This window comes from Aulonocara sp. 'chitande type north' Nkhata Bay, linkage group LG7 (assembly GCF_057382095.1).
Source record: "Aulonocara sp. 'chitande type north' Nkhata Bay isolate Kocher_YH1m ecotype deep benthic linkage group LG7, A_spYH_male_GT1.1, whole genome shotgun sequence".
Lineage (NCBI taxonomy): Eukaryota > Metazoa > Chordata > Actinopteri > Cichliformes > Cichlidae > Aulonocara > Aulonocara sp. 'chitande type north' Nkhata Bay.
In genome coordinates this window covers 4,921,930-4,941,373 of record NC_141350.1, presented here as the reverse complement: position 1 = coordinate 4,941,373, position 19,444 = coordinate 4,921,930, and the positions used below count along the sequence as shown (strand labels likewise).

The 19,444-nt window shown below is 42.2% G+C and overlaps 1 protein-coding gene across 1 annotated transcript; it reads right to left on the bottom strand.

The window, feature by feature from the left end:
- Positions 1-146: 146 nt before the first annotated feature.
- washc4 (WASH complex subunit 4) lies at positions 147-19,413 on the bottom strand. Its single transcript, XM_086298104.1, has 33 exons — positions 19,244-19,413; positions 18,299-18,438; positions 18,144-18,197; positions 17,973-18,038; positions 17,727-17,772; positions 17,549-17,616; positions 17,382-17,464; positions 17,058-17,100; positions 16,868-16,971; positions 15,015-15,135; positions 14,799-14,922; positions 14,576-14,703; positions 14,297-14,457; positions 14,097-14,223; positions 13,061-13,186; positions 12,865-12,972; positions 8,034-8,180; positions 7,338-7,417; positions 5,859-5,964; positions 5,256-5,372; positions 5,005-5,173; positions 4,301-4,455; positions 4,141-4,215; positions 3,957-4,061; positions 3,730-3,864; positions 3,469-3,577; positions 3,316-3,382; positions 3,077-3,163; positions 1,864-2,011; positions 1,672-1,768; positions 1,366-1,562; positions 1,149-1,245; positions 147-1,011 (listed from the first exon to the last, which is right to left on the bottom strand). Exons 1-33 carry the CDS (start codon positions 19,302-19,304, stop codon positions 947-949), a joined length of 3,516 nt encoding a protein of 1,171 aa, XP_086154230.1. The 5' UTR covers positions 19,305-19,413; the 3' UTR covers positions 147-946.
- Between the last annotated feature and the right edge of the window lie 31 nt (positions 19,414-19,444).

Sequence of the window (19,444 nt, the reverse complement as noted above, 5' to 3'; positions counted from 1 at the left end):
CTAAAATTGGCCTCTGATTTGTTAATACTGTGCAGTGCAACAGAGAAAATTAAATTCAAATTTGTAAGACAGTTTAGAGAAATCATCCACAGCAGACACTCAACTTTTCACACCTTTTAATACAGACTCTGAAATGAGCCATTAAATTCTGCTGAAAATGCAAAGTTTATTTTTTATTCCTTTAGTTAATACATGGAATGTAATTACACATGTACCACATGCTTAAGATACAAAACTGGAAAACAAATGTAATGATACACCTTCAGAGCAGCAGTATAAAATAATTTAATTTTAGCGCTGTATCTTTTGCATCGGATGAATTATTTCCAAATTATGTTATCAAAACAAGTATCCACAGTTTAGAAAGGCACATACACGCCCTAATTCATACAATGTATAAAGTGGACCAAGAAATGGTACACCGTTATGGCACACAAATGTGAAATTATACATTGAAAACATTCACAAGAGACTTCATTTCAAAGTTTCCATTGAAGGCCATAAAGAATCACAATAAGTACAGTGGACACCAACAAATAGGCAGCACACCAGTTAATTGAAACAAAGATCCAAACTAGTTCATGACTGACAGTGCAGTAGTAAAAATACGTTCATCCAGACTGAGTAAAAATATCAAAAGATACACTTTTACATTAGATTTGTTAAGCCGGCTCATCTTTTTAAAACGCTGCTGCATTTGTAAATGCTACTAATACAAAGCGAGTTATTAGATGCAGGGGTGATATCCTGATTAGCACTTTAAGTACACATTCTTTGTCTAATGAAGACGACCGTGCTGTGACAGAACACAAAGCGTTTTAAAGTCATTGTCTTTCTACCGTTTTCAACATCTTCCAGTTATTTTAAATCCCTGAAATGGACACACGAACGCAGCCTGCTGCTGAGCTCTCCTCTTCAGTACGTGACAGTGATCTGACAGCGAGGCTCACTTCGAGGCAGGGTCAGCGGGGGTGGAACTATCTGCAGAACTTCCTGCTTTGGCAGCATTTTCTGTTGGAAATAAAATGACAACTTTAATCTTTCCATCTCTTGAAAAATTATCTACAAAAAGCATACATGACGGTGGGAGTGTGCCAGTGGTTTTGCATAATTAAAGGACTTTATTAAGAACCCCACAAACTGCTAACCTTTATCTTTCTTCTCCTGAGTTTCCTCAGCTGCTGTCTTGTCAGCTCTGAAGAAGATCCGGGCGCTGCTTAAAGAGAAGTAGAGAAGCTCAAACTCCTGAAATGAAAAGGGAAAACAGTTCAGAAACACATCTCAGTGCCAGGCTCACAACCACGCCAACCAGCAGTTAAACTTCTTGAAATTCAGTCTGACATTTAAAAAAAAAACAAAATGTACCTGGAGGTACACGTCCAGCCTCTTCTGGGTGAGATTCATGGTTTGCAGCAACTTTTCATCCTGGTTGGCAGACTGAACGCTCTGCTCTTTCACCACTGCATTCATCTCTTTCTTGTACTTGTCTCTGACAGACTGGAACCAGTGCAAAGAGTCAAACTCTAGATACTGGTCCAGTAGCTTCAGAATGTACGCCACACCTGAGAGAGGAGGCAGAGAGGGGACAGAAAAAGAGGAGAGTACGTCCAAGGCCAGTACAGAAGAAAGGATTAAGGATGTCCGTGTGTATTATCAGGTTTGTCTGCTCACCCATTGCAAAGCCGTCGTCTGTAAAAGCAGCTCCAGATTTGTTTTTCTTGTTGAGTTTCTCTTTGCAGCTGATGGAGTGCTCCACAAAATTCACCGTCTAGGAGTGAGATTTGTTGCAATAAATGTAAGTAAGTACAAACTGATTTCAAGTGAAGAGAACATGACATGTAGCAAAACAGCATCAGCACTGACCAGCGGTGGTACAATCATGTAGAAGTTCCTCAGGTGCATGTTCTTTGCACTGCGAAACTCAGGCGCAAACACGGCCACCAGCATCTTGAAGTACTCTGTCCCCTCGGCAGAGTTGCTGGTCAGATCTCCCAAAACAGAGTCCAGGATGCTGTGAAGCATAATAATCATAATAGAAAGCAAATAAATGACAGCAAAGAAGGAATTACATTGAAGGAATACATATTTTGGAAAAGTGCAGGGTGAAACTTGAATTTATTACCCCCACAGTAGATAATATATGAAACTATATGGGAAAAATACAGTATGTGTTCATTTCAATTCAATTGTGATTATATATAACAATGTTACATATAACTTTTATGTAACATTGCAATACGGCGGTGGCCATCGGCAGAGATCACTCCGGTGTTTGGCCGGGATGTGATGTGATTTATTTCCTTTACATTTTTTCCATCATTACAAATCATCATTGCATGGTTTCATTAACATATGACATCTTAAACAGGCATGCATGTGAACAAAGAGTACCAGTCTGTGTGTGTGTGTGTGTGTGTGTGTGTGTGTGTGTGTGTGTCTGTGTGTGTGTGTGTGTGGGGGGGGTTTAAAATATGACCCCAAGAACGACTCCCCAAAGCTGGCGCCAGGAGTCCAGCGGTCCACCTAAACAAAGGGCCCTTGTACTCAAACAGATACAGAGCAGGTGTCCTCCCATACTATGTCTCAGAAAGAGAAGGTACGACCTCTCTCATGACCTTAGGATGTGTGTGGTACGCCAGAGCACTCTGGAACGCACACAGACTCTTTGCAGACTACTAAGGATCAGACATTGTATCACTATGCAATCGATTATATGTTTCTAAGTACAATTGACAATCATAAAATATCACTCCAACAATCATACTCTTTTGCTATAATTTAGAGTTGTAATTTATCAACATCAAACCTTTCCCTTTTCTTTTAGAATTTAAATGATAAACTGAAAACAATGTGGGAAGCACTTCAGTTATCTTTTTCCTATCTTTGGTGCCCCCTGCTGGTACAATAACAGCAATGCACACAACACTAACTGCTAGGTGCAGGATTGTTGGATTACACTCTGAAGCTGACATATGACTTAAAATTCATTGATGCACCGTCCTTCCAAAATAAAGGGCCTGCTCAGCAAACAGTGACACACAAGAAGCGACTGACTGACTTTTTACAGATAACTCACCCAGCAGCCTTTTGGGTCTCCTCTGACAGTCCCTCTTCTTTCACCAGCTCCTCAAAGTTGACTATATCCTCCAGATCTGGGACAAATCTGAAGCAATAATGAAAAAGAAAATGTTTCCAATAGCAAGATAAAAATGTTTCTGATGTAAAATCACATTTAACCTCACGTTTACACAATATATCAGTAATTCCTTCTAACTGAAGCCATATAAACTTTCACTCAAATTCCTTTTATTATACCTGATTGCGCTGCTGCAACAATGAAGGCCTCCAGAACGGATCATACGTACATAGCCCATGGCGTTACCTGAAAGAACAGTGTGAAATTGTGTTGTCTTTGCATGCAACTGCAGTTTAATGTTTAATACCAGAAACCAATAAAAGCATCCTCACCGATCTGGCTGATCAGCTGTCTAAACTGGTCCAGGTAGCTCTGTCCATCAGGAGTGATGCCCAGTTTCCTGATGCCACGGTTAAACTTCTCTGCTCGCTCAAACGGATACTGTAACAACAAGACAAGACATATGGTACTGTGACAGCTTAGCCCGAGCAATGACAGCTCTACTTTTACTCCCTGGCTCCAGGGTCTTCCCCCTCTGCCAAACTTCTGTTCACTTAAAATGACTGAAAATGGAAAGACAGAGAAGACTGCACCTTCTGATCAGACTGGTCCTTTGTTTCTCTGAAGAAACGTATGTCTTTGATGAGTCTGGACTTGATGTGTTCGTCGTACATAAACTGACTGAAGATGTAAAACTTCTTTTGCAGAAACTGGTAGGTGAAATTCACCTGACGGAAGAATAGAGGAAATATAAAACAGGCCTTACATTCACATATGAGAATGTCAAAACACATGCTGTTGTTTTCTGCTGGAAACTCACAGTGGTGTTCATGATTCCTGTACCGTGTGTTCGGATGGAGTTGGCGATGTGACGGATGTTGATGGTGTTCAAGTGCTTGTTGTTGCTTGCCTTCTCAATGAAGATCTGTCACAAAAACAATTATAACTGCAGAGGCAGCAACACTTTGCGATTCAATGGGAGAAAAATCCGTATGGACTCTGACCTGGTTGTTGAGGTTATAAAGGTATCGTGAGACAAAAACATGAATGTTCCTCATGATCTCCAAAACATCCAAACCCTGGTGAGAACAAGGAGGATTTAGTTAATTTGTCTATGTAAATCTCCACCTCTGCTCATGAGGGAGGAGGTGTAACCAAACAGACCTGCTCTAGCGTCTGGCTGGGCAGATGAGCCTCTGTCATTGTGAGTCCATAGCGCTGTGTAGCAAGGTTTCTCATCTCACTGTAGGTGGCCCAGTCATGCAGAGCGACAGTCGTCAGGTTGTAGAACGTTTTATCCAGGTAGTGCGTCACATAGGCTGTAGCACATTAAAAACCTTACAGTATTGCAGTAAACGGTTTACTGTTAAAGAAACATTCATGCAAAGAACAAATCACTTATGGAGGACCTTTTTATATTTACTATAACTTGGGACTAAGTCACCAGAGAGCAATAGCAGCAACCTTCAGAGAGCAAAAAGGGATGTTTGTATTGTGCTTTTCTGCAATGCAAAAAACGTGTGTGTGCCACAGCACAGAATGGCACAAGACAAGAGTTTAGTTCATGTTGTTGGTGCATAAGAAGTCACTGTACTATTAAAAATTTGAGAGTGCAAATCAAACGCACACCTTACATTAAAAAAATAATGAAAAGAATAAAAATGATAGGACACTTTTTAAAAATTCAAATGACTTTAGAAAAATAACAGATGTCTTCACAAATAACCATATAGGTGACTAAAAATATATTCTTTAAAGTGTCCCCACCCACAAAAAAACATTAAGCGTTTCCCATGGCTAAAACTAAAAGCAAAAAACAGGAGTAAACATGGTTTGAGGGCACAGACGTATGAAAAGTTCTTTTGCACCTTTGATATGAATGAAACGATTGAAGAATCGAATGGGCTTGAGGGAGAAGAAGTGGGCCAGATCCTTCATGCCAACTTTAAAAGGGTTCCTGTCATCAAGCTTCAGGTGCGTGTGAACAGAGAGACGCAGGTCCTTCTCAATCTCCTTACACAGCTTGTCGAGCAGGTGCTACAACACAGGAAGAAAGAATCTTAACAAATAAAAGCCTTAAAATAGCCACGAAAGAAGCCTGTTCAGAGCACGCTCTCACCTCCTTGAACACGTCCATGATCTCCTTGTCGTAGCTCTCCAGCAGCTGGTCACATGACTCCATGTGTTTGGAGTGCATCATAGACAGCACACTGTCCCTTAGTGCACTGAACATGTACTGCTCACGCCAATCACCGTGCAGATGGACAGAACAGCAGAATAGCCAAAAATGAGATAACACTCAAAACCTCACTAAAATAAAGACAAAAAATACACACACTAGCACGAAGTATTGTGTAGTGAATATGATGTGAAGCAATATGTAACCTATTACTCATACATTTCTATCTTGTGTATGGTTACACCTCTTACTTTCTGCTGGTATGTGTGTACTCTACTCAACAAGTGTGAGTTAAGAAATTAGCGGGGAAAGAATAATGTGTTTTGCCAGGGTCAATCTGACCCAGTGAACACTGCACTCAGTCCTGTGTGATAAACAGCCCTTATAAAGGTGCAATGAAAGCAGATGTTGCTGTAGTTGAGGGCCAAGGACTTGTAAAGTGTCTTTGTACATTTTCTAGAGATTTCCTCAACTGTTTTTGAGTTACACCACAATGTTTCAGAGTTTCACTGTGTCATGTTCATCACAGGTCTGTCTGCTTACATGTATTCGTGCTGCGTCTACGGCGTTGTCATATACATCATCTAGATAGATGGGAAACACAGCTCGGTGCCAGTACAGGAAACTGCAGTCACACTGAAGCTTGACCCTGAGGAACAAAGAACACTTTGTTGAATATTTTAGCATGCAGGGATAATCTTAAGGTAGGTGAAAGATGAGACTGAATCAGTCCCATCTGCGCCAAATATTTCCACACCATCTAATGGAAACTTCACCGAGATGCCAGATGGCTGTGAGCTTCAACAAATAATCAGTGAGTCACCTGCCAGCATGTGCTTGTGCTGAACATTTGGATCAGTGTCTGAATGGATGTGTTTGTTGGCTTTAGATTAGTGGCATGAGACACATGAGAGTTCTAAATGGTGCATTTTGGATTCTTCTGTCCTTCCGACACGTGGTACTGGACCTCTATAAGTATGTCCTGCTGTGTGTAGACACTTGCACTGTTTTCAGCAAAGCACTAGACACACACACTGGCACGAAGTATGCTGTAGTGAATAGAGTAGACCACTAGAGTGGTTTATTCCAACCACTTCTAATTATAAAAGGCTGCTTTGATTTTTTTGATCGTCATTTTTTTCCCCCCCACTTTGTCAACCTGCTCTAGTTCTTCTTTTTTTATTGTTATGAGTTTACAATTGTGTGTTGTTAAGGTTCAAAATTGAGGAAGGAGAGTACAAACAACCATGGTCCAGAAGAGCTTGGTCAAACAATTGATTTTAATGAAATACACGCGTGGGGAGACCAGCTCCGTTCGCAGACAGCGCTGATCTCCGACTAATCAAAGCATAAGCAGATATTTTATACCATCAGGGTTTGAATTTAATGACGCCCCCTCATGCGTCATCAGATACAATATATGCATAGGTTCCAAGACCACAGTGACTTTTAACACAGTTTAAAAAGGAACATTGTCTCTATCTCAGATGTTTCCTGTCAACCTTTTGACTTTCACTTCTCGTCTGGAACACCAGACCCACATCCTGCAAGAAACTGTTCCTCTTTTGCAGAGACAATTTCGCAGTTGCAAACAAACATGACTAACCTCTCACCTATAAATGATCCCACTAACTGTATGTGTGTCTCGTCCTTAAATGCTCTCTCATCTCACCCGTTGCACTTCTGACCTTTCACCAGAACAGAGGCTCATCCTCACATGTAATCCTCAGAATAACCTGCACTTAGACTCTGCTTTTAGTTTCACTTCTGCAAAAGGCACACTCTGCAAACCTGCAATTTCCTGTCAGCCTGCAACTTAGTCTTTCTGAAAGACACACACTGTTTAAACATCTGAATGCAATATCAATGCTGTAGATTATATTATTAATGCAATGGTAATGACGATGACCATTAACAATAGCAGCAAAATAATAGTGTCATTTCAACTTAAGGCTGGTTCCATCCATCCCCCAAACAGTGTCCTGCACTGTGGCGCATGACAAAAGAGGGAAAAGGTCTCACCTTTCACTTAGCTCACTAATCAGATCCAGCTTCTTCAGTACAAGCTGCAGCGGAAGAAGCTCCTCATCCTTGAAAGTTTTCTGGAATAAAATTAAGATGACAATGAAGAAGAAAAGAAAATACGAAGGAAAAATTGTTTCTGTCAAGAGATGTATTCTAAAACACATCTTCAGCTGAGAATCAGAGAGGAGAAACACAGTTTTCTTGCTAGCAAGGGCAGCCACCAGAGCTCACACACAAGAGTGAGGCTCAAAGACTCGCACTGAGAGACTGCCCTGGTCTTTATTTATACATCAGTGGGTGTTTGTTCCTTACATTGGAATGTGGAGGTGTATATGTATGTGTGTGTGCGTGTGTCAGAGTGTGACCCCATAAACGACTTCCCTTAAACCTGCTGGTCTGGAAAATCCAATAGTTCATCTATATGTAAAAAAGGCACTTAGACTAAAACCGACATAGCTACGTTAATCCTACCGTAAAACAATAAGACAAGGTACGACCTTTCCCACGCTCCTAGGATGTGGGGGTGAATGCCAGAGCACTCTGGAATGCACGCAAAGCTTTTGCAGACTATTAAGGATCGCACATCCTATCACTACCATATGTAAACTTATATTATTAAAAGATTATACTGACTACTAAGTACAATTTTCTATTGACGGTTTGTGTATAAAATGAAGTCTCCTCCTGACTTACCAGCTGAGTGCCGACGCAGAGAGCCAGAGACACCACAAGGCGTCGCTCCTTTGTGCTGGGACCACTCAAAGCATTTTCTGCCAGCACCAAAGAGGACAGCACATCCAACCGCTGCTCACTGTACTTCTTATCAGAGATCACCCTTTTCTTGAGGGAGAGAAGACATTTTTATTAAATGCTTCAATTCAATGTTATTTATACAGCACAAAATCACAACAACAGTTGCCTCAAGGCTCTTTATACTGTAAGGTAGACCCTACAATAATGGTACACCATTCAGAAAACGCATTCAAAGAGCACATCTGCACTAATGTCAGTTTTACCATGTCATGGAATTTTCTGTTAATAAAGTTTGCAATGCGATCAGCTGTAGGGAAGCCTTTTATTTCTGCATTCACAGTTATACAGTCATGAGAGCTCTGCCCTTAAGACGTTGCAGCAACCCTTTTATAATATCACACACACACACACACACACACACACACACACACACACACACACACACACACACACCCTGTAAGAACTTCTTTCCGCAGTTTCTTGTCTCCCCCCCACCATGCTGTTGCTGTGCAATACCTGGGCAGGAAGCAAACTCCTACACCCTATGTTGCAGGAAGCACCTGGCACTGGTCTTTCTGGGAGTTTCCTCCTTCTATGCCCTAACAGTCACCAGATAACAAAGTTAAGCAGGCTATATCAGGTCATATTTGCACGCCTGTCATTCAACCTAGAGATGAAGCTACATAAAACTTCTACAATGGAAATTTTAAGCACCTAAACCCAAATAAAGAATAAACTAGAAATGTTCCATCATAACCATTTTAATCAGAATCAGAATCAGAATACTTTATTGATCCCTGGGGGAAATTATTTTTTGTTACAGTGCTCCATTTTAAACCAACATTAAGACAAGACAGACAATACGCTAACTAAGAATAGTACAATATATACATATATATACATACATACATACATACATAAGTCACTTATAAATAAATATTTGGAAAAGAAACATGTGTAGTTGTAGCAGCAAACAGTGTGTTAAGTGGATGCGTTGTACAGGGAGATGGCCACAGGCAGGAATGATTTCCTGTGTCGTTCAGTGGTGCTTTTCGGTAATCTCAGTCTCTCACTGAACGAGCTCCTGTGACTGACCAACATGTCATGGAGTGGGTGGGAGGTGTTATCCAACATTGTCTTTATCTTGGACAGCATCCGCCTCTCCGACACCACCTTGAGGGAGTCCAGCTCCATCCCCACAACATTGCTGGCCTTACGGATCAGTTTATTAAGTCTGTTGGCATCTGCGACCCTCAGCCTGCTCCCCCAGCATGCAACAGCATAGAGGATCGCACTGGCCACCACAGACTCATAGAAAATCCTCAGCATTTTCTGGCAGATGTTGAAGGACCTCAGTCGCCTCAAAAAATAGAGACGACTCTGGCCCTTCCTGTAAAGTGCTGTGGTGTTTTTAGCCCAGTCCAGTTTATTGTCAATGTGTACTCCAAGGTATTTATAGTCCTCCACAATGTCAACACTGACCCCCTGGATTGAAACAGGGGTCAAGTGTTTCCTGGTCTTCCTGAAGTCCACGATCAGTTCCTTGGTCTTTGCCACGTTGAGCTGCAGATGATTCTGCTCACACCACGTGACAAAGGAGTCGACCACAGCCCGGTACTCTGTCTCATCATCCCTGCTGATGCATCCAACCACCGCAGAGTCATCAGAAAACTTCTGAAGATGGCAGGTCTCTGTGCAGTGGCTGAAGTCTGTGGTGTAGAGGGTGAAGAGGAAGGGGGAGAGGACAGTCCCCTGTGGTGCCCCTGTGTTGCTAATCACCTTGTCAGACACACACTGTGGGAGACGTACATATTGTGGTCTTCCTGTCAGGTAATCAACAATCCAGGACACCAGAGAAGCATCCACCTGCATCGCTGCTAACTTATCACCCAGGAGGGTCGGCCTGATGGTGTTGAAAGCACTGGAAAAGTCAAAAAACATGACCCTCACAGTGCTCGCCGGCTGGTCCAGATGGGTGTAGACACGATTGAGCAGGTAGATGATGGCGTCCTCTGTTCCGAGACGAGGCTGATAAGCGAACTGAAGGGGATCCAGATATGGTCTTACTATGGGTCGCAGCTGGTCCAGGATGAGCCTTTCCAGGGTCTTCATGATGTGGGAGGTCAGTGCCACGGGCCTGTAATCCTGGGGGCCACTGGGACGAGGCGTCTTTGGTACAGGGACGAGGCATGATGTCTTCCACATCACCGGGACCCTCTGCAGACTCAGACTCAGCATAAACAGTTTATGAAAGACTCCACACAGCTGGGGGGCACAGGCCTTGAGGACAAGGGGACTCACTACGTCTGGTCCAGCAGACTTGCCTGAGTGAAGTCTCCTCATTTGCATCTCAACCTGGTATTGAGTGAAGGTGATGGGTGGGGGAGGGGTGTCAGGAATCTCACAGGAGGCAACATGTGAAGAGAGAGGCTGGCACAGTGGTGTGGCTCTGGATTCCAGGCTGACTGCAGGTGAGGTTGTGGGGGTGGGAGCAGACACTGTGGTGTCGAATCTATTGAAAAACAGATTCAACTCGTCGGCTCTATTCTCACCTCCCTCAGCTCCCCTGCTGTTGGTTGGCCTGAATCCAGTGATGGTCTTCATGCCCCTCCACACCTCTCTCATGCTGTTCTGCTGGAGTTTCCACTCCAGCTTCCTCCTGTAATTGTCCTTAGCCTCTCTGATCTTGTCCTTTAGTAACACCTGGACCTTCCTCACCTCCTCTTTGTTGCCCCCTCTGAAAGCCCTCTTCTTGTTGTTGAGGAGGGCTTTGATGTCCTTAGTCACCCACGGCTTGTTATTTGGGTAACAATGAACAGTCTGAGCTGGAACAATGGAGTCGGTGCAGAAAGTTATGTAGTCTGTGATACACTCAGTAAGCCCATTGATGTCCTCGGCGTGAGGCTCACAGAGTGTTTCCCAGTCGGTCACCTCGAAACAGCCCTGTAGTTCCGCTATTGCCTCCTCTGACCACCTCCTAACAGTCCTGGTGGTCACAGGTTCCCTCCTCACAATTGGCACATAGCGGGGGGTGAGGTGAATCAGGTTATGATCTGACCTACCAAGTGGGGGGAGGGAGGAGGAGCTGTATGCATCCTTGACGTTAGCATACAGTAAGTCTAAAGTTTTCTCTCCCCTGGTGGGACAGTCCACATATTGTTTGAATGTTGGTAGTGTATTGTCCAGTGATACATGGTTGAAGTCACCCGAGATCACAATAAAGGCACTCGGGTGCTGAGTCTGTAGCCGAGCTATGGCAGAGTGGATAGTGTCACATGCAGCTGTGGGGTTAGCAGAGGGGGGAACATAAACATCCACCAAGATGACGTGAGAGAATTCCCTGGGTAAATAATACGGCCTGAGTCCAACAGCACACAGTTCAGTGTCCGGGCAACAAATCCTTTCTTTGATTGTTATGTTGGCAGGGTTACACCACCGGTTGTTAACTAAAACAGCAAGCCCACCTCCTTTACGCTTACCGCTAGCGATGCTGTCCCTGTCCGCCCGAACAGTGTGGAAGCCTTCCACGGAAGCATTCTCATCGGGAATGACCTGGTGCAGCCATGATTCGGTGAAACACATCAGGCTACACTCTCGGTATTCCCTCTGACTCCGTACCAGTGCTGAGAGCTCGTCGATTTTACTTGCCAACGATCGCACATTTCCCATCACGATAGACGGCAGACACGGTTTAAACCTCCTCCTCGCTTCGAGCCTCCGCTGTCTCACCGTCACCTTTTTTCTTCTCTTCTGTCCTTGACCTCTGCATCCCCGATGTGTTTTCCTCCAAATTTCAGCTGGTACTTCTGCGGGCACTTCTGCGGGCCTGGCCAGCGAGCCGGCCGGCATCAGGGCGATCAGCTGATCTCTGGAGTAAACAGTCCGTGCGTGTAGGAGATGTGCCGCGGTCCCGTTCCATGATAAAAGTAACAGTTCCACGGCCACCAGAAGAACAAAAACTCTCTCAATCCACATGATTGAGTAAGAGATAGAAAACGGAGGAAAATACAAGTCAGAAAAAAAAAAGAATACGTAAGAAAAAAGAGCTAAACTAAGAGAAAAGCAGGAGCGACTGTAACAGGCTGCACGCTGGTTGGCGCATGCGCACTTTAAAGACAGCAACCCACATCTGTACTGAAATCTAAGGGGTTTGTCAAGAGATTTTCTACATTATACAATATAACCAAATCTCTATAATACAATATAATCAAGTGTGCCTTATATTTTGTGTGTTCATATATTTTCACATAACCAAGCTTATTGTTAAAGAGAACATAATGCATTCCTTACCTCAGTGTGTGATGTCAGATAAGCATGATATACTTCTGCATTGTTATTTTCAGTGTATGTGTGCAAGGTCAGATAAGCTGAGATAATGCCCGACCTCTCCCCTTTCTGTTAAAAGAGGAAGTACTATGTAAACTTACTTTCACTATAAATAAAGCAACCGAGCCTGCACTCTGTGTGTGTGTCTTCCCAGAGACATTCACCCGTGCGCACGTATTCTAATACTCTCTGAGTCGGTCTGCAGTGTCTTATTTCTCTTACTTGTGTTTGAACAAATGTCTACCCCTGACAGGGTTCTTCTTTGCTCAAGCTTCATCTCTAAAAAAAACGTTTATGAAATTCAACTCTGAGCAACCTTGACAGAAAACGTAGTGGAAATGGTAACATAACTGTAATCATCAATTCAACTCATAAATTTTATTTATATAGTGCCAAATTACAACAACAGTTGCCATTGACAGGATTTATTGCTTGTTTCGTTTACCTTGGCAATGCTGATGGCACTGAGCGCCAGCGCCTGCAGCTGCTGAGTGATGTGAGAAACGGAGTCAGCAACAACCATAGAGCGTCTGTGAAACGTGTGCTCCACAGCCTGAGAGGAGAGTCACATGACATTCATTATTTTTCTCAATGCAACAGGTATTTAAACAGAGGGGCAACACTCAAACACACACACACACCTTGAGTAACTCAACTAGTCGACAGAGAGCTTTGACCGATGTCTTGGTCATGGGCCGCTGCATCGACACGTACATGTTCATGGTCGTCTTGATAATGGTACTGACGGTGTAAGCATACAGAATACCCTATAAATGAAACACAACACTTTGCTAAATAACGGGTCAAACATGAATGTAGTGCTCCACACAACTTTATGAAATGAAACAGGAAGTAGATTTATCTAACTGAAGACGACAAATCAATAAAGTTACTTCTGCGGTGAGAAGATACTCAATGTAAAAAAAAAAAAAAAAAGAAAGAAAAAAATCATTCATGCATTCAGAGATTATACAAAATAAAAAGTCATTTGTTGGAATTGATATTTTTTATATTGTCATTTGTGCTTAGGAACACAATCATTTATGCTTAGAAATATATAATCATCTGTATGCTGATAAAAATCATATCCTTATTAGGTCTGATAAGATTCTGTGTGCACTCGTGTACCATGAGATGAGAGGAAGCAGCCTCGATGTTATAATTTCCATTATAGCTTTAGGAACTAGATTGTTCTGTTTGTTAAGAGTGCAAGACTTCACACCTTTAAATGTTCGTCTGAGACATGACCTGTTGCAAGTTCCTGTTCCTATCATTTAGCGAGACGCTTACTTCTGCTTTCCTGCATACCTCATACACACAGTTTAAGTTCATTGAAAGGCCATATGTCAATTTATAGTGATTACACACACACACACACACACACACACACACACACACACACACACACACACACACACACACCTGCTTAAGAATGTCACATGTATTTGTAATTGCATATTCATGAATGATTGCTCGCTGACAATAAAAAGAGCTGTAGCGAAGGAATCAGTCGAAGTTGGCTGAGTTCGGGTGAAGGAATCTTTTCCTCAACTTTGGCTGACTTCCCTCGCAAGCCACTAAACACGGAGAGCGCCTTCTTGTCTTGTCTTGTCATGCAGTTGAGTGTCTTGTGTTCCAGCGGGGTTTGTGCCTAGATAAACCCAACACACTACTCACCTGTACAAACACATTACACCTGCTGTTAAGGTCCTCTTGCAACTTCTCACTTTTTTGTTCTTTGTACAAGATGGACTCCATCTTCATCATCCAAGAAGTAACAAACAGATAGTAGGACTGAATGTCCCTGAACACAAACAATATGTTTAGATACTTCACTTTATATTTAATAAATGTGGCTGACATTCAGCTTTACTCACTTTGTTAATGTCTGCGCTCTTTGTTGCAGGTATGTGTCTCTCTGTGCTTTGATGGCCTGTAGACTCTTCCTATCCATCAGTTTAGCTGCAGCAGGGACCTTATTGGTGAGGAAAGTGTCGGGAAACCAGATGATGTTTGCAACCAGAGTGACTGCTGGAACCTAAGTGAAGATGTTGACACACAAGAGCAGACTTTTAGTTCTCAGGCCAGATCAAAGAAAACAATGAGCAGGGACTCCCACTGAACAAGTAATAAAAAGTCCAAGAACAGAAATCCACCTTTTTACAGACATCGAGCAGCGCCTTGTAAAGCTTTTTGTCAACACTCCTGAAAATGTGAAAGTGAAGCACAAAGAGACCACAGACACCAGCATATTTGTCTCTCTGGTCAATTTCTGAAGGTTCACCTGAAAAAGAGAAAAGAAACACAACCAGAAATAAGTCCGGCTCTGAAGAACAACTTAAAGGAAACTAGTCTATTGTGGAAGAAGAAACAACTGACCAATTTTGGATTCAACACTTGCAAATATGGTGCGAATGTTGAAGGCAAACTCCTCAGCAAAGGCACTGTTTTTGGAAACTGCTACTCCCTCCCCAGGATCATCAAATCTTTGTTCGACACAGGCCTGTTGCAGATCATACGAATAATGTTCATCATATTATCTTCCCAAAAACCTCTACTTAACACCAATATAATAATAAATTAAGGGAAAGTCACCTGGAGTATCATGCCATCCAGCAGTTGCCCCTCCAGCTTGAGCAAGAGCTTCTCAAAAGGTTTCAGCTTGTCTTCAGGAATGGAAAATTTCCCAGGGTTATGGTGCACAGATTTCAGTAACCTGTGTAAGGGATAAACAGCAAGAGTGAACAGGAAGGATTGCAAGATGCTCGTGAGACCTTCTATAATGTATGGTTTGGAGATGGTGGCATAGACAGAGGTAGAGCTTGGGTTTTTCAGTGAGAGTGACCAGGATGGGTGTTGGGTCTGCACTTCCACAGGCCCTGCTGTTTCAGAAACATATTCCTGTTAACGAAGCAAGACGAACAGCTCAACCAGTTTTTCACATGCTAGCAAGGGAAGGATCTCAGAACAGCCCTTCTGCCGTCGGTGTCAGAACACTTCGAAGAACCAGCTTCCTCTGCAGCCTTTTATTTCTGTGACAGAAATAAAATTTACTTAAACAAATTTACTTAGTCCCTAAGTAAAGCGCTCCTAAGGACCCCAAAGCGCTTTACACTACAATCAGTCATTCACCCATTGGTGATGGCAAGCTACACTGTAGCCATAGCTGCCCTGGGGCAGCACTGACAGAGGTGAGGCTGCCAGACACTGCCGCCACCGGGCCCTCTGACCACCACCAGTAGGCAAACATGGGGTTAGTATCTTGCCCAAGGATATTTGGCATGTAGACTGGAGGAGCCTGGGATCAAACCACCGACCTTGCGGTGAGTAGGTGACCCGCTCTACCACCTGAGCTACAGCCATTCAACAATTTGACTCTAACAATGGGGAGGATTAGAAATGAGTATATCAAAAGTATAGTATATCAGCTCAGGTTGAGCAGTGTAAAGACAAAGTGAAAAGGCTGAGACGGTTTGGACGTGCAGATGACTACACTGGACAAAGAATGCTGAATATGGCGTTACCAGGTCAGAGGAAAAGAGGAAGACTACAGAAATGCTTTTCAGATCTAGTGCGAGGTGTTCCCACACATACGTGGGAACTCCTCGCATGAAAAAGGAAGAAAAACATCGGCTAACTCCAACAAGTATGTAGATTTTAACATATGTTTTCACTTAAGGGGCTGGCCTATATGAAGGCCACTTTGCAAAAAACAAACTCCAGAAATCTTGGGGCCAGTATAAGATTTGCCCCATATTCAGTTACATGTCTGTTACATGTCTGTAACTGAATATATAGATTCCACGACCCAAGCAGGGAACAAAACCAGATGCATATATTTACCACTGAGTGTAAGTGCACATATATGTACGTGTGATTGTGTGAGTGTGTGGAAGAAAAACCTACAAATGATAAATCAAACCCCAGTACTTATGTGAACAAAAGACTGGGATGCAGTTCTGTATTGTGGCAGATATATTTTGCTTTACTTTCATAATTACAGGTCACATTCTCTTCATATTTATGAAAACACATGTCTACAGTGTACTATTTAACAGGTCAAGTGATCATTAAACTGTAGCTTATAAACTATGACTATGCAATGAGACACTTGTGTGACACGAGGAAAACAGCGATCATTCTAGAGTGAAGGTAAGGACAGAAACCTCAACATACATGAATGGAGGTTGTTGTGTTTGGCGAGTCCTGCCTGCTCCTCAGCATCATGTATGCAAACTGTTTTTTGTTTTTACAGAAACTTAACTCGTTTACCTATTTTTAGACTAAAATAAAAACAAACAAAAAAAACCACAAGAGAAATGTGCTTTTATAGCATTCTATACCCTTTCCTGTCCGAATGTGGTGATTTCTGGCCAGAGATGTGGAACTGCTTCATTGCATCTTTTACACTGTATGTCACATGCCATCATAGCTTACTGGGTAATTACCTTTTATACATCTTCCAGTGGTCTTTTAGTGTGTTGTGATTTTCCATAATCTCATCAAGTGTGAGCAGCACCACCAACAACTCTCCCAGGTGTTCGTATACTATCTGCAAAGGAAAAGCAGGGCAGACATGGTATAAATGACTGAGTAACATCTGCAAATACTAAAGGTCTCACAAAATTTGAACCCTACCTGGAAATGGACACCAGAGGATTCTATGATTTTTGTTGCACCCCTGTAATTTAGAAGAAAGATAGTTTAGTACATTCTGTTTGACCATGACAGAGCAAAATACAGCCTGGGAACCAGCTCATGCTTCATTCGCTATAGCAAATACCCAAGTCAGGCCATTCACAACCACTTATCTAATATGAGGTAGGTTGGATACAATGAGACTGTCATTGCAGAGTAGCTGAGGACTTTCATTAAATATAAAGTGCACACAACCTCTCTCTGCAATCCTGCAAAAATAGTGCAATGACTGTAACATTATGGTCATGTATTCATGGTTCATACTTGTTGCTGTTGTAGAGTGCTGCCAGCTGATGCACAATACTGACCACCACTTCATAACATCTGGATACAAAGCAGGACAGCTCCTATGAAAGGACAAAGGAAAATAAATATTTCTGTCTTCCAGACATCAGTAAATAAGGTTATGGCAGAAATCAGTTACTACCCACCTGTAGGAATGAGATGAATCTGCCCATCTGAATCTGGGACTCCCCCTCAACAACACTGGTTTCAGACACTGTAAGAGAAATTCACACATGCCTTTTTTAAATCTTAATAAGCACTGTGTATCACAGAGGGCAAACCTAGAACAAAAACAACATGAAACAGTAAAAGTTGACAGATTACCTCCTTCTCCATAGTACAATAGGCCATTGTAGAATTTGGTTTCTGCCTTGAAAAGCAACAAAACGAGGCTAAATTAATATCTTAAAGAAAACAAAGTAAAAAAAAAAAAAAAAAGAGCTACTAAAATTGCTGAAAGTAACAGTAGCTTTACTTCCACCTTAGTCAAGAGTATGCAGACATGCCGATATAAACATGACATAATCATAAGCCATGCACAAAGTAACTGAGCTGTTTGACCACACTTACCTCATATTTAAGCTTCTTAACTTCACTACAGAGAGCAGCATAAACTGTGATAACTTTGTTCAGGACCTGCACACAACCAAAGTGACATTTGTTTTTGTTTTGTTTTTTAAAAAAAGAACAACTCTGTGGATATGAAAATGAAAAATGACTAATTTGTTTGTCTTTACTTACCTTATTGTCAGTTTTAATTAATTCTAATAAGGATGACTGCTCATAGGGAAGAAGCTGAAAGGGCATAAAGTATAAGGAAGGAAATTACGCAAGTTATAACTGTGTAAAAGCAATGTCAGTCTTTTCAACCAAGCCAGTATATTTGGGGGTTTTACCTTAAGGGCGATGGGGTCCAGAGTAAAGTCCCATACATCTCCAATGGACTCATCCAGAGCCTCTTCAATACCCTTCAGCTGAGAGGTGTACTCCTCCAGAAACTTCCTGTAGTTCTTCAGTTGAACCTCTGTGTGTATCTCTGTTGGGAGGAAGGTTTGACAACGTTACTGACTTTTACTAACCAGAAAAAAAATATGGGTTGATTTTCTGCCCTTCCTTTACAAGTTTACAACATTTTATAAGCAACAATGCTGCTCTTGCACTACTAGATTTTCATTAAAGAAAGAGACACTTGTAACTGTCATTTAAAACTTAAAGCATGATTCAGATGCCCAATAGATTCTAAATTTAACCTAAAATGCGTAAATCTACACTATGCCTGGTTACAAGGTGTTACCAAACTACATTTTCCAATAAATGTAGTTGAGTAACGGCACATATAGGTCGTTCGTTCAGGTTGTCGTAAATAAATATTTTGAGAGCCTGAGAAGGAAAGTCACAAGGAGATAAACACAGGAAAGCACTGGGCAGTTTTCTCGCCCTAAACATAACATTAAAGAAAAAAACAAACAAGTAAATTAAATGTGAGTAAGCGAAAGAGTACGGCGTTAACTACACAGTCAAAACCAGCTGTCAGATCGATCAGCTGTACGTGACAAACTGCGTCGATTTACGTTCGCCAGCTACAGCTAGCTATTAATTCCACTAATTTACTCCTTCAGTTTTAATTATTCCGGGGGTAGTAAATACTTACTTTTATTTTGATGGCATTTACTAAACATACATTTTGGGAATTAAACAGCAGTGTGCAGTTTCTTTCACTAATACGAAGCCCAGCTGCAACGCATCGAGCTAGCAACTTGAGCTAGCGGTTGATGCTAAAGTAGTAAACTTTAGCCTGCCACAGTCTTTCTTTGCATGTCAGGGCTCAATTGAGCACTTACTTTGTGAACCATCGTCAAAACGGTCAAACTCCCAGTCGGGTGAGATGATTTCCACCGCCATGGTGCTAGAATGAATAAGCGAAAACCCCAAACACAGCGCTGCTAAAAAGTAGTACTACACGATCCCATGATGGATCTCATGATTCTCCGAAAGGCCGCTAATGCTCATGGGAAACTGAGTCTCTGAGGAAGGAACACTAG

What these genes read in the sequence shown, in the direction of transcription:
- washc4 (XM_086298104.1), bottom strand. Translation starts at nt 19,304, where the DNA reads ATGGCGGTGGAAATCATCTCACCCGACTGGGAGTTTGACCGTTTTGAC. An exon ending in ATTGTACTATGGAGAAGGAG is followed by an intron (nt 17,617 to 17,726) that starts GTAATCTGTCAA and finishes TTTCTCTTACAG; the next exon opens with TGTCTGAAACCAGTGTTGTT. An exon ending in AGAGCGCAGACATTAACAAA is followed by an intron (nt 14,224 to 14,296) that starts GTGAGTAAAGCT and finishes GTTTGTGTTCAG; the next exon opens with GGACATTCAGTCCTACTATC.